This window comes from Pinus tabuliformis, chromosome 1_2 (genome assembly GCF_031772625.1).
Source record: "Pinus tabuliformis cultivar Carrire ecotype Pingquan chromosome 1_2, CPIR1, whole genome shotgun sequence".
Lineage (NCBI taxonomy): Eukaryota > Viridiplantae > Streptophyta > Pinopsida > Pinales > Pinaceae > Pinus > Pinus tabuliformis.
The window spans coordinates 1131517335-1131532320 of NC_142298.1; the positions used below are offsets into that span (position 1 = coordinate 1131517335).

The following is a 14986-nucleotide window of genomic DNA, read 5'->3' on the forward strand; positions in this document are numbered from 1 at the left end:
GGACAAGGACGCCCCCATCCACCCTGGGGCCGATATAGAAACGCCTACGACGAATAACAACCAACCACCAATCAGTTCATTCCATTACTGGTGTTGGTCCCGTCTCATGTGGTGACTTGGAAATAAAAAAAAATCGGTTGGTCATTGTTTTGGTAGTCATTTTCTTATTAATAATTTTGACATTAATTTTTCTAATATAAATTTTATCGTGTAATTATAAACAAAAGATGATGTTATATTCGTATCAATCTTCTCTCACATTTTAAATGTTAATTAGTTTGTATTTTTGAGTCTTATCTTTACTTGTTCAGATTTACTTATAATTATGAAATTACCCCATATATAAAATAAAAAATAAAAAATGATATATGCATCAGATAGACCACATATTCAGATTTTTTGCTACAAGGTTTAACGCATTTATATATATGTCAATTGAAATTACAATATTATATATATAATAAAAGATAAAAAATGGTATATGCACAAGATAGACCACATATTCAGATTTTTTGCTATAAGGTTTTAAAGCATTTGTATATATGTCCATCTGAAACAACATTTATATGTTTTCGTTTTTGTATCAGGCCATTATATGCGTCTATAATTTGATAGACAACCTGGATATTTATCTTCGGCAACAATTTTCTGATGACCTTGTGACAATTTTTGGATAGATCTACGAGATATACCCAGGTTGGGCATGTATCTCCACAGTGTGGTTTTATTTTTCATTATAAAATTAAGCTGGTTTTTTTTGGAAAATAAATAAATGGTTTCATGTAAATACATGTTCAATTTTAATAGTGACTTATAGAATTATGAAATTAGTATAAAAAAATATTAAATAACAAATAACATAACTTTTTTGACGATTTTTAGAGAGATCTATGAGATCTACATATTTGAATATAGGTTGGACATGTATCTCAGGAGAGTGATTTTATTTCTGATAATAATTTTAATAGTGACTTATACAGTTATAAAATTATTATAAAAAGTATTAAATAACAAATGACATTATATATTTTGGAGATTTTTCATCTAATTCACCTAGCATCTGATGATGGAATTTCAAGTTCAAGTTTAGTTTAAGTTTTGAACTCTCCACAATTAGAGTACTTCAGGGGTTTAAACATCTATAATGAAAAATGGGTTAAAAATTAAAAAAAATAACAATAATTGTGCCGAGAGATGCTCTACAACCTACTATAGGAGTGATGTGTAGGTGTAATGTAAGGAAGTGCAGAAACATTGTCCCATATGTCGTCTTAATATGTTGAATTTATAATAATATGTCCAATTTATTATATAAAGGATTGGTAAACATTTGCATGTCCATTAAAAGTAATATAAAGCCCCGTATGAGGAAGATGTTGTAGTGTACTTAAAAAGTTAAAAATAATAAAAATAATAAAATTCAATTTTAAGATCCATTTTACCTTATAATAATATGTCCAATTTATTATATATAAAGGATTGGTAAACATTTGCATGTCCATTAAAAGTAATATAAAGACCAGTATGAGGAAGATGTTGTAGTGTACTTAAAAAGCTAAAAATAATAAAAATAATACAATTCAATTTTCAGATCCATTTTACCTTATAAAATAGAACCATACACATCAAAACTTTAATACTTACAATAACCTTACAATATAATAATATGTTTGCCATAGATATTATTAACTTGTAAATATTCTTTGTTACAATACCATGGGATAATACCATGGCTCATAAATACAATATGCCCATAAACCATCTCTCATTTCACAATCAAAATATTTTATTTGAATTTAATTTTATAACATTTTTTTTCCGCCTTTTGGAAAATACGTAATTTTCATTGATATATAAAAATTACATGTTGTATGTGCATAAGCATATGCTATAAGAGGCAACAAAAAATCCGTGTTCAAAACTCCCATGTTCAAAACTCCTTGTGAGCTTGTCGTAGCATAAAAAATAAATAAAAACATATGGATATTTACAGGTGGTAAACAAAAAAGCCATGTTCTAAACTCCCTGTGAGCTTGCTGTAGCATCTAAAGAAATTTTGGAGGCAAATTCTGACTAGGAAGACTAAAGAGGTGTCTCACCTCCATTCTTGGAATAAGAAGAAGGATTCAGGGGAAGTTGCTAGGGGGATGCATGAGAGAATTCAAATAGGAGGATTCTCATAGATATGATTGCGCTTAGTTAAAAAACAACCGTGCATATTCATTGAACCCTTATGCTTTGGAACAATACAAATATTAGGATTGGATAAGTTCTTTAGTGATGCATACGCCCTTTGGTTGGAAGTCCTCACATGTATAGTGTATTTCAAGACCATATTACACTTCATGGACTCTTAATGACTATTGTAATATCTTGTATTTTATTATATGATACTGTGAAGGATGCCTCTTAGGTCAACAATGGTCCAAGCATCATGTTTTTCAAAAATTAATTGTATATATTAAATTTGTTATTTATTATGTGAATGTTTGAGCAACGATATCTATATTTGGTCGAGCTCTATTATTTTGTCTGTACTCCAATTATATATAGTTAGCATTATAGTTTTGATGAAAATTTTAAGGTGACGTTAGGTTGCCTTCGCATCCCCGACTACAGGTTTCGAGGGTGGACGTCAGCTTGTAGGTGCGATACAACGGACAAAGAGACAGTACGCGATAGAGAGACTCGGCAAAGTGAAAAGACGCAGACATTCTCCATTGACGGGCAGCTTGGGTTTTACCAAATCCACGCATCAAATGACGATCCACATTACCAATTCCACGCGGCGGCACCCCCGGGCCGCCCCGCCCCACCGGACCGGCGGCGGGTCGATTCCAGTATCAACACTTTCGTTCTGAAGCTATATTTTGCAGGAAAATTTCGTAGAAAATTTCGTAGTCACTGCCATTTTCAAAACAGCCGCAAAATTGACACCTAAAAAAAAAATCATTATTCCAGTATCAACACTTTTGTTCTGAAGCTATATTTTGCAGGAAAATTTCGTAGAAAATTTCGTAGTCACTGCCATTTTTAAAACAGCCGCAAAATTGACACCTAAAAAAAAAAACATCGTTCCAGTATACACACTTTTCGTTTTGAGCACTGTTTTTGTGGTTTTTTTGGGGTTTTTGGGCCAGAGTTCCCGTTTTGAGTTTATAGTTCCCGTTTCAAAGTTTACATTGTTTTTCAGTGAGTTTGATTTCTAAGACTGGATGTAACTTGGCTTTGATGGAGTTGATAGCCCATAATTCAATCTTCAAAAGAAAACCCCTTTCAGATGCAATATATTCCAGAAAATACCTTTGAGAAATTTTGTCGATTCAAGATGGCTAAAGATTAATGCCTTTGTCTAAAGTATGATTTGTTGGCAATAATTGGCTCAAAATTGGTCATCTTCCAAATCTGAAATTCGTGCTTCAAGAGGTCATATACAAGATCAGATTGCAATGTGAATTCTAGCCTCTACAAGTTGTCTCATCATCCAGACAATTAAGCGGTGAAGCAATCTTCTCAATTCCGCCTTTGTCTCTATAAAATTTCAGTTCTCTGGTTCAGTCTTGACTTTTTTGGAGATGATGATATAGCCTTGGTGAATGCAGCCTCAAATAATAGAAATAACCCTTTCTTGTAGCAGGTTTTACCCTCTAAAAAATGGCAGTTACGAAGCTTTTGAAACATCAGCTACCCAATTTGTGTAGCTTCGAATCTTAATCAGCCATATAAACTGCCCACGCAGTATCTTCGTCCAACAGAAATGGAGATTCAGTCCACACTCAACAATGGTTCTTGGTTGCTTCAGTGAGCCAAAATTGACCCATTAACCATGTCCGGGTTATGTTTGAAAACAATTAAAAAAATAAAACAGCTCGACCTTTGGAGAATGTCAATACTCGCAGGTCACACAATTTCGAATTCTCCCCTTTAATATAACTTAGCACTCTTCACAATCCGGTGGAAAATTTGTCCTCTCTTCAAGATCAGGCAGACACCAGCTTGAAATTTCAAATATGGCTTCAATATGGTAGATCAATCCTCTGCTCCTAATTACAAAGACGTTCGGTGCCTTTAACTCCACAAAATATTATTTGATCTGGGGTTTTAGAAGAATAAACCAAATAATAATAGTTTGGCCAAAACAATTTCTTCTTCGACCTTCCAATTAAATCTGTCTCAGTAAATTTGTGAATTTACTCAGTTGAAGAATTTAGTCTTCAATGATATGGCATAATTCGATCAACCATAAGAACTTGACCCGTAATAATTAAACTCCAACCACTATACTTCTTTTGGCATCTTGATCTTTAACCCCAAAAAAAAAATCACTTGCAAATCAAACTTCAATGAAGGGAAAACAATTTCTTTGCAATGGTTAATTAGGGTGGCTACTGAAATTAATGAGATTTTAGCTAGGGTGATTATAGACGATCAAAAACTAGTTTCTCTTGAAACTCTCAATCAATCTGCAATAAACGCTCAGACACGAAAACTAGCTCTGATACCACTGTAAGATTCTAGAGTGCAAAATTTTCAATAGATCTGATACATTATAGTTTCCTAAAAATACTTCAACCCAAAATACAAAACATAAGGGATCCAAAAAAGAAAAATGCAACCACTTATTTATGTTAATAGTTGTAAATATGATACATGCCCATACAAGTAATATTGAAGCCCCTACCACTGGCATGCACAACTTCTCATCAAATGATTAAGCTAAAATATTGAAGCACTTTGTGAATCCTGGATGGATCCACCCAACAAAGATCACTGTGGGGTTTTTGTCCCGGATCAAACTAGAATTGGCCAAGCCAAGTTATCAACAAAACACAATAAGATTGATGAACTCGAGATGTCCCAAATGCCTAGCTCCTATCCCCTTTTATAGGCTTTATGGATTCTCTAGAAACATTATTTTATTGTTTTCCCTCGAAAGCAAATATCATGGGCAGATACCAGAGTAAATACCATGAGTAAATTTGTCCATTTGACCTTATCAAAAAAAGAAATATTACATAATTGTACACCGTCTTTTAAGTCTTGTTAGTCTTGTTATTCCATTGTCTCTAATTGGATGTTGTCATGATTGCTTGCCTCACCAACAGAAATTTATTGCTCAACCACAAATAATGGAAATAGATATTTTGTAAGAAACGTTGTCTTTCCTTCTCCGTCTCAAACCATCTACATGGCATTGTTTTGTTTAATACCTTAGCCAAGTTGGCAAAAATATATGACTCATTGTCTTGCAACTCCGTTCCAATGTTTGTAAAGTGAAGAATAAATAATTCCATGAGTAGAGACTCATTTGTCTAGACCTCCATTGCATCTATAAACATTAAATTCTACAGCATGGAGCATGGAAAAAAATGTGTTCTTATGTGCGAGTTTCCAATTATATTCTGCAGTTCTATAGAAAAATTAGGAATTCCCCTATCTCCTGAATTTTCATATCATTCTCTGGCAACATCCATCTTAATCAATCCATAACAAAAGAACAAATTTACAGGGATCCCCTATCCCCACAATTTCAGTGTTTATGCTTGGGAATAGTCAAAAGCAACCTCATTCTTTCCTGGAAAACCAAATGCCTCCATTTGTAAATAGCTTAAAAAGAAATTTAAAGAACTTGGCATATCGCCTAGCAACAAAATGAAGATACAAAACTCCAAAAACATCAGATGACTTACCCACCCTCTCTTAGATAAAGAATGAGCACTCCAACATGCACGTAGGTAAAACCACTTCTGAAACAAAATGCTAATTTCTAAACAAACCACTAAAATTCCAAAATAAATATAAACAAAGTTTTGATGCTTCCTATAATGATCTATTATACAACTGATGTTTTGTGCTTGTAGTTGATCTCTCTCTGGCATGGCAGTTTGATTATGCATTTGAAAAATGATATTAAGATAATTTCATCTCCATTTTTTTAATCGTAAACTTTGAATTGTTTAAACTACGAAGTTGAAGTTGAAAATAGGAAAGGAAAAGGACTTAGTTGAACTTCAAGCAGAGTATCTAAAATGGGGAATGAACACTCTTGCACTGCACATCATGGAAATATTCAACAACAACATTCAACAAGGATTCCCAAGAGATTGGACAAGTAGCCTAACAATAACCCTCTTTATAAGTGGAGACATTAATAATCCTTCCAATTATAGAACCATTATGATTTATCCTTTGTTTGCAAAGCTTTTCAACAACATGGTAGAAAATAGAATCAGTAAGTGGGAAGAAGTAAGAGAAAAGAGGGCAAAAGGACAAGCGGGTTTTAGGCCAAAGCATTCTACAATGGATCATGGTATCACGTTGAGACACATTATTGAAAAGGTTTGGGGGGACAAAGAAGAAGTATTATGTTGCTTTGTTGACTTCAAAAATACATTTGACACAATCCCCAAAGATAAGTTGTGGCGTAGAATGGAATAACTTGAAATTCCTTTGCATTATTGAGTCATTGTCCATAGACTTTATGAAGAGGTGAAAGTCAAAATTAGAACCTCAGTGGGTATTTCAAAAAGCTTTAGAAGTGACATTGGAGTAAAACAAGGTTGCAAGGTGGAGATGGTGTTCAGTTGGGAGAGTTTGTGATAAAGTTTCTTTTATATGCTAATGATCTTGTATTGATTGCTAAATCGGCCCATGGACTGCAAATGCACCTATATACCCTTGAGCATTTTTGTAGAGCGGTGGGGATGCAAGTCAATACTAGCAAGACCAAAATAATGTTTTTCTCTAATAAAAGGAAGCAGAGCCAACATATGTTCTTCTTTGAATGAAACATTCTTGAAGAAGTAAACGAGTGCAAGTACTTCGGGATTGATTTCAACAACAAAGTTAATTGAGAGGGCCGCAGAAAGAAAAGAATTTTAGGACGGTGGAAAGCATTATATGCTCTTCAAAACAAATGTAGAGAAAAAATTTATGAGATTGGAAAACGATTAAAGTGCTTTTTGAACTCCTAGTTTGTCCAGTGATTCTATATGGGTGTGAATGATGGGCTAGTAGCACCCCTATCTCAAAATGTAAACAAATTGAGAAAATCCAAAAACACCTAATCATGAGCAAGTTCAAAATAAGAAGTTCGGTACCTTATGAGATAATCCTGAGTGAAATAGGAGCAACTATCATCGAAGCAATTGTTATGGTGCGGCTCATAAGATATCTAAAAATAATTGAACAAACGGGAGTAGGTACATGGCCTAATGTTATCTTCAATGAAGGCATGAGTGAAAGAAAGAAAACATTGATGAGACAAAACTACACATAGATGCAAAAATGAAATATCCACCTCAATGCTTGTCCCACAAATAGCAAGGAGCTAAATAATTTTATGGAGAAATTTCATAAACAGGTATGGGGAAAAGAGTTGGGTAGAAAGAAGAAGTACTAAATTGAGGAATTCAACCCTACGTGTGATCTCCAACAAAAAGAGTACATTGTGCTAGCATTTCGCGGAGGGAAAAGGTTCTTATTGCTCAATTAAGAACCAATTCGGATCAACTTTGGTGTGAAATGGGATGGTGGAAAAGGCCTAAAGAAGCTTGGGAATAACGGGTGTGTACATCTTTGCTTGTCTAGGGCAGTGGAATCGGAAAAACATTTCATTTTGGAATGTGATGCGTTCAAAGACATCAAATAAAGTTATGAGAATATATTAGCATCAGTTTCTTGCCATTGTCTTTTCAGCGAGGGGACTCTTAAAAGTTTGGGTCAGCTCATCCTCAATTTGAATAAAAAATGATTGAATTGCAAAAGACGAAAACAAGGAATTGATGGCCCATAGACTATTTTTAGTCTCGTGAACTTTAAAATATCATTTCATTTCATCCCCTTAAATAATATTTAAAGATTTAAAAACTTTACAATTTCGTTAACCATATAATTAAGTTTTTAACTACAAACAATAAATTAACTGAAACTGATTTTTAAACTTTTTTCCTTAATCCAATAATTTAATTAAAAAAAATTATTTACACGCCTATATATAAATTATTTACACACCTATATATATATATATATATATATATAACTATGAAATTGAAATTCATGTTATGTAGTTGTATAATTTTTTTTTTACACACCTATATATATATATAACTATTGAAATTCATGTTATGTAGTTGTATAATTTTTTTTGGGTAATGTTTTACTTTCTAATTATTATTTTTTCTTAGAATTGAAATTCCAAACAGAAATATAAACAAGTTATGTTTTCTATTAACCATCATCGTTGTGTGATCCATCATGTTACGTTTTCTATTAACCATCGTCACTGTTTTCTGGCAAGTGGCTCTTGTTTTCCAACCAATTTTGTAAATAAAATCCAATTTAAAATTGTTTTATATTAATACATTCATCTCTATGTAAAACTTCTATCTTATTTTTCAATCTATTTCATACACTGTTACTTTATTACCTGGCAATATAAAACCTATTTCATACACTGTTACTGTATTCAGATGCATTAAATAGTACATGACAACTCAAAACCTGTTTCATACACTGTTACTTTGTTCAGATGCATTGCACTGCACGTTAAAGTTATCTCTCAATCTCTCTTCTGAAACAGTGCATTCATCATGCAGAGGACAATAGCTCGTCACTGACACTGACACTGACAAATCCAATGGAAGAGGGCAATTAGTAGCTTCTACGCTGCTGCTTTGTGTCATTATTCTTGTTCACGCATCATAATTTCCACAGTCCCATTTCATTATGAGCATTCGCACTTTATTGTTTTAGCCTTCGTGAATCAAAGCTACTTGGAATTTTGTTATGGTAGGATTCTATCCATTCATGACACAATGCATTCATCACGCAGAGGACAATAGGCCGTCACTACCACTGACAATTCCAAGGGAAGAGGATAGTAGGTAATTTCTACACCGCTTCTTTGTGCCAGTTTTCTTGTTCATGCACCTTAATTTCCACAGTTCCATTTCACTGTCAACGTTCGTAGTCTCTTGCTTTAGCCTTCAAGAATCAAAGGTACTTGGAATTTTGTTGTGGTGGAAATCTTCCGTCCCTAATGGTGACCTTTCCCTCTCTAGCTGCCACTGGATCAGTGACAGTTAATCCAATCACACCTCCCAGGAACCTTTCCCTCTCTGCCACTGAGTTCAGTCACACTAAATCCTATGACAAGATGACAGCCATAGCAAGCACCTCCCTCAATCAGTGCAGAGTCCTTAGTGCGTCCCATCCTTTAGCCGGTCAGTCCGTCCTCAAATCATTTCAATTTCCACTGGCTTAGCACTACCACAATTATTAGCGATGTCAGACAAATCGTAGAATATGAGTAATAGTGCTGTTACCCCATCACTGACCGCCGAATTTTTCTTGTTCATGCACCTTAATTTCCACAGTTCCATTTCACTGTCAACGTTCGTAGTCTCTTGCTTTAGCCTTCAAGAATCAAAGGTACTTGGAATTTTGTTGTGGTGGAATTCTTCCCTCCCTTATGGTGACCTTTCCCTCTCTAGCTGCCACTGGATCAGTGACAGTAAATCCAATCACACCTTCCAGGAACCTTTCCCTCTCTGCCACTGAGTTCAGTCACACTAAATCCTATCACAAGATGACAGCTATAGCAACCTCCTCCCTCAATCAGTGCAGAGTCCTTAGTGTGTCCCATCCTTTAGCCGGTCAGTCCGTCCTCAAATCATTTCAATTCCCACTGGCTTAGCACTACCACAATTATTAGGGATGCAATCAGACAAATGGTGGAATAGTGCTGTCACCCCATCACCTACCGCAGAATTTTTCTTGTTCATGCACCTTAATTTCCACAGTTCCATTTAACTGTCAACGTTCGTACTCTCTAGATTTTGCCTTCACGAATAAAAGGTACTTGGAATTTTGTTGTGGTGGAATTCTTCCCTCCCTTATGGTGACCTTTCCCTCTCTAGCTGCCACTAGATCAGTGACAGTAAATCCAATCACACCTTCCAGGAACCTTTCCCTCTCTGCCACTGAGTTCGGTCACACTAAATCCTATCACAAGATGACAGCCATAGCAACCTCCTCCCTCAATCAGTACAGAGTCCTTAGTGCGTCCCAGCCTTTAGCCTGTCAGTCCATCCTCAAATCATTTCAATTCCCACTGGCTTAGCACTACCACAATTATTAGGGATGCAATCAGACAAATGGTGGAATATTACTAATAGTGCTGTCACCCCATCATCCACCGCCGAGTTTATCTTCACTTCAATTCTCTTATAAATAGTTGTGAGAAGCCACATAGAGCTGCAAATCTCCCCTGCATTTTCACCTCCCTGTTGTGGAATGTGGCATTTTTTCCAAGACAACCCCCAATCCCCATTTCATAAGTGTTGAAGAGGCGTATAGGATTGCATTATGGGGTCTCTCTGTTTTTCTTTTGCTATACTGTTTCTCCTCTTCATCTTTTCTTTCTCCTCCTCTGCTCACTCTTTTCGAGATGATCGGCACTCCCTGATGGAATTCAAGAAGCTCATTTCAGACGATCCTTATCATTACATGGCAGATTGGAGTCCTGCAGTCCCCTTTTGCAACTGGACTGCTGTCACATGCAGTCGTCGTCATCCACTGCAAAACAGAGTAGTCTCCCTCAACCTCAGTTCCATCGATCTGGGTGGCTCCATTTCTCCTTACCTTGGCAATTTGTCATTTCTCCACACACTTGATCTTTCAAACAACTCTTTACACGGTCATATCCCACCACAGTTGGGACGCCTCTTTCATCTGAAGAAGCTCAGATTGTCGTACAATCAATTGGAAGGAAGTATTCCAAGCGAAATCCACAGTTGCAGAAATCTGGTTTACATGGCGCTTTCCTTCAACAATCTGAGCGGGATTATCCCCAGGGAGTTGGGTTCCTTAACCTCTCTGCAACAACTTTTCTTAGGAACCAACGCCCTAACAGGTACCATTCCCTCTTCCTTGGGAAACCTTTCAGCCTTGATTGATTTGAGTATTGAATTTAACATGCTCACTGGTGTCATTCCACCACAGTTGGGCTTACTACCTAATTTAAAAACGCTTTATCTTACCACAAATCTATTGTCAGGCAACATACCTATTTCTTTTTCAAATATCTCCACTTTGACTGAACTAGAAATAGATACAAATAAACTCACTGGTAGCATTCCACGAGAGTTGGGCATGCTCACTAGTTTACAAATACTTTATTTATTTGAAAATAAATTATCAGGTACCATTCCTGCTTCTTTGTCCAATATCTCCACTTTGACTGATGTGGAAATTGATAACAACAATCTCACTGGAAGCATTCCAGTAGATTTGGGTCTGCTCAACAATTTACAAACACTTAAGCTATCTCATAATGAATTGTCTGGCACCATTCCCGCTTCTCTTTCCAATATCTCCACTTTGAGTCACTTGGAAATTCCGATGAACAAGCTCACTGGCTGTATACCACAAGAATTGGGCCAGCTCACGAGTCTGCAATTGCTTTCTCTGTTTGAAAATGAATTGTCAGGAACTATTCCCGTTTCTTTGTCTAATATTTCCACCTTGACTTATTTGGCAATTTCCTCAAACAAACTCACTGGCAGCATTCCACAAGAATTAGGATTGCTCACTAGTTTGCAAATGCTTTACATATTTGAAAATGAATTGTCAGGGACCATTCCCGCTTCTTTTTCAAATATCTCCACACTCACACTCTTGGACATTAACAGAAACAAATTAAGAGGGCACATTCCATCAGAATTTGGTGCCATGCTCAATAGTTTGGGTTTCCTTTCTTTATGGGGAAATCAACTTAGTGGAAAGATACCAAATTCCATTGGGAATTGCTCCAATCTAAGAATACTCCTCCTCGACCACAACAAGTTGACTCAGAGTGTGCCAGTAGAGTTGAGTAAGCTATCCCTCCTTGAAGAATTAAGCTTACATTTTAATGAGCTTGATAGTGGTGGCACTGCAACCATGCTCTTTCTTCTGTCTCTTACTAATTGTTCTCATCTACAAGAACTAAGGTTGAGCAATAATATATTAAGTGGTGTTTTGCCCCCTTCCATAGGAAAACTCTCTACCAATTTAACTTTCTTGTCATTAGCAAGCAACATGATAGAAGGAAGCATCCCTCCATCTATCAACAATCTTAGCAGCCTAACTTACCTAAATTTAAGTGGAAACTTTTTAAATGGCAGCATTCCATCATTAGGAAACCTTAAAAAATTAGAAAGATTGAATTTAGCAGACAACAGATTAGAAGGAAACATCCCTGATGACTTTGAACAATTACAACATCTTGGTCTTTTGGACATTAGCAAAAACAGACTTTTTGGAAATATTTCCAATTCCTTTGCACCCCTGGCACCCCTTAAACAACTAAGGAGACTCTCCCTTCATAACAACCACTTATCAGGAAGCATACCTGCTAGCTTGGGAGGCTGTATAAATTTGGAATTGCTTGACTTGTCTCACAATATGCTCACTGGTAGCATACCACCAGAAATTGCTGAACTTCATGATTTAGTTTTCTACTTGAATTTGTCATGGAATTTATTAGAAGGCTCTTTGCCCATGGGGATTGGTAAAATTACAATGGTTCAAGCTATAGACATTTCTGCCAATAAGTTGACTGGGGTCATCCCACCTACACTAGGAAGCTGCAGCGAATTACAATCATTGAATTTATCTCAAAATGCCTTCCAAGGATTAATTCCAGATTCACTTGGAAATTTGCAAAGTCTTGTGAAGCTAGATCTCTCTTCCAACTCCTTATTGGGCACAATACCAGAATCACTTGAGAAGTTGAAAATGCTTCAATATTTGAATTTCTCTTTCAACAATCTAACAGGGGAAATTCCAAAAGGTGGTATATTTGCAAATCAAACAATTTCCATTTATTTCACTGGAAATCCTGGCCTTTGTGGGCCACAAGTATTCAAGTTAACCGCATGTCCATCAACCAAAGGTCATTTTCCCTTTGTGAAAAAAGTATTATTATCAGTGAGTGGAGCTATTGTTCTTATACTATGTTGTTTACTTTTGGGATTTTTTCGGAGAAGGAATATCCATATGCAAAACATGGATGTGTCACGAGCTCTAATTCAAAGGATTTCATATCAAGAACTTCACATATCAACTAATGGATTTTCTGAGGCCAACTTGATTGGAGCCGGTAGTTTTGGTTCAGTGTACAAGGGCATTTTGAGTGATGGCACGCTTGTTGCTGTCAAAGTTCTAGACTTGCAAAATGACCAGGTTGAGAAGAGCTTTAAAGCAGAATGTAGTGTCTTGCAGAAGGTCCGACATCGGAATTTGGTGAGGATCATAACCTCATGTTCCAACCTCCATTTCAAAGGTTTAGTGTTCCAATTTATGTTTAATGGAAGCTTAGAGAAGCATCTTTATCCTAACAGAGATGACAACAACAATGAGGATGTGTGTCAGCTAGGGTTGAAAACAAGATTAAACATTGCCATAGATGTGGCCCATGCCATGGAATATCTTCATCATTATTGTTTTGTGCAAGTAGTGCATTGTGATATAAAACCAAATAATGTGCTTTTAGATGAAGACATGTCAGGCCATGTAACAGATTTTGGTATTGCGAGATTAATTGGTGCATCCTCTGCTGATTCACTTGCCTCAACAGTTTCTTTGAAAGGATCAGTGGGATACATTGCCCCAGGTATATCTTTTTAAAACATTACTTTCTCTTTAATGATTTTGTATAGACTTTTCTATTAAAAATTTAATTAAGGTTGTCTTTAATGCAGAGTATGGATTAGGTGAGAGAGTGTCAATCAAAGGAGATGTTTACAGCTATGGCATTTTGTTATTGGAAATGCTTACTAGAAAGAGACCAACAAGTGACATATTTGTTGGAGACCTAACATTGCACAAGTGGGTTAACTTAGCAGTTCCAAACACAGTGAAGGAGGTAATTGATAATAGTCTTTTAACCGGGATGGATGGAGATGAATTTGAAGAAGATAATGTATATAAATGCATACTTTCTTTGATAGAAGTTGGTTTGTTTTGTTCAAAAGATTCCCCTGAAGAAAGACCAACTATGAAAGACGTGGTAATAATATTGGTGAATATTAAAAGGCATTTGATGACAAATACAGTGGCTTCTAGGAGATTGACAAGGAGCATATCTGATTTGCTTAACAACACAGATGCAACCAGGAATGATGCCCCTGCATCAAATGACCAAAGTTCTACATTTTAGTTTTTGAAATCAAAATAACAAGAGTTTTCAGTCTTGCCATTATTCTGGCAACAGGCAGAACATTTTGTTGATATGTATTAGTATGTGATTATTGTCATTATGAAAATTAGATTTTTTGCAACACTATATCATGTGGATTGCAAATGTGTTGCAGTTGGTCTTATTGATTACCCTTCCATGATGAGTCTAATTATTTTGTTTATATTATTGGCAAAAATTTGGTTGTTGAACAATGAATTCCCATTTTACATGTGAATTTGTGTTTTATGTAAATCCTATTGATGAGACACTAATGACAAAAGCACTCGTTCAACTATACAATTTGGTCTCTGGTTTATGGTGAAAGACTAATTTTGTAAAATTATGCTTACTATAAAGTTTTTAATGGTTGTTTACATTCTTCGGTTTTTCCCACAGTTTGACCATGTCCTTTCAAGCCTTTTGTGCCTTTATCCTTGTATGCCATCTAACTACTTTCTTATGCTCCCAGAAGATTTTGTCACCAGCAATAATTTGTTAGATCGCATTGAACACTTGGATTTGTTACTTGTTCTTATTATCAGAATAGAAGTTGTATGCTTAGTGGGTCTGACAAGTTTCAAACAGATAGAGACTTTGCTCATATTGCATAGAACTGCTATTGTTTCAAGTTCTTATTATCAGAATAGAAGTTGTATGCTTAGTGGGTCTGACAAGTTTCAAACAGATAGAGACTTTGCTCATATTGCATAGAACTGCTATTGTTTCAATATCCTCCCAAGTCACAGATTGTCCATTCCTTAG

General features: G+C 35.7%; 1 protein-coding gene across 1 annotated transcript; it reads left to right on the forward strand.

Annotated features, from left to right (window-relative positions):
* Nucleotides 1-10208: 10208 nt before the first annotated feature.
* LOC149210149 (uncharacterized) lies at nt 10209-14342 on the forward strand. Its single transcript, XM_089396644.1, has 2 exons — nt 10209-13657; nt 13746-14342. The coding sequence occupies exons 1-2, from the start codon at nt 10369-10371 to the stop codon at nt 14201-14203; spliced, it is 3747 nt and encodes a 1248-aa protein (XP_089252770.1). The 5' UTR covers nt 10209-10368; the 3' UTR covers nt 14204-14342.
* The last annotated feature ends 644 nt before the right edge of the window (nt 14343-14986 follow it).

Coding starts and splice junctions, on each gene's coding strand:
- LOC149210149 (XM_089396644.1), top strand. CDS start 10,369: ATGGGGTCTCTCTGTTTTTCTTTTGCTATACTGTTTCTCCTCTTCATC. Junction 13,658..13,745: donor AGTGGGATACATTGCCCCAG/GTATATCTTTTT, acceptor TCTTTAATGCAG/AGTATGGATTAGGTGAGAGA.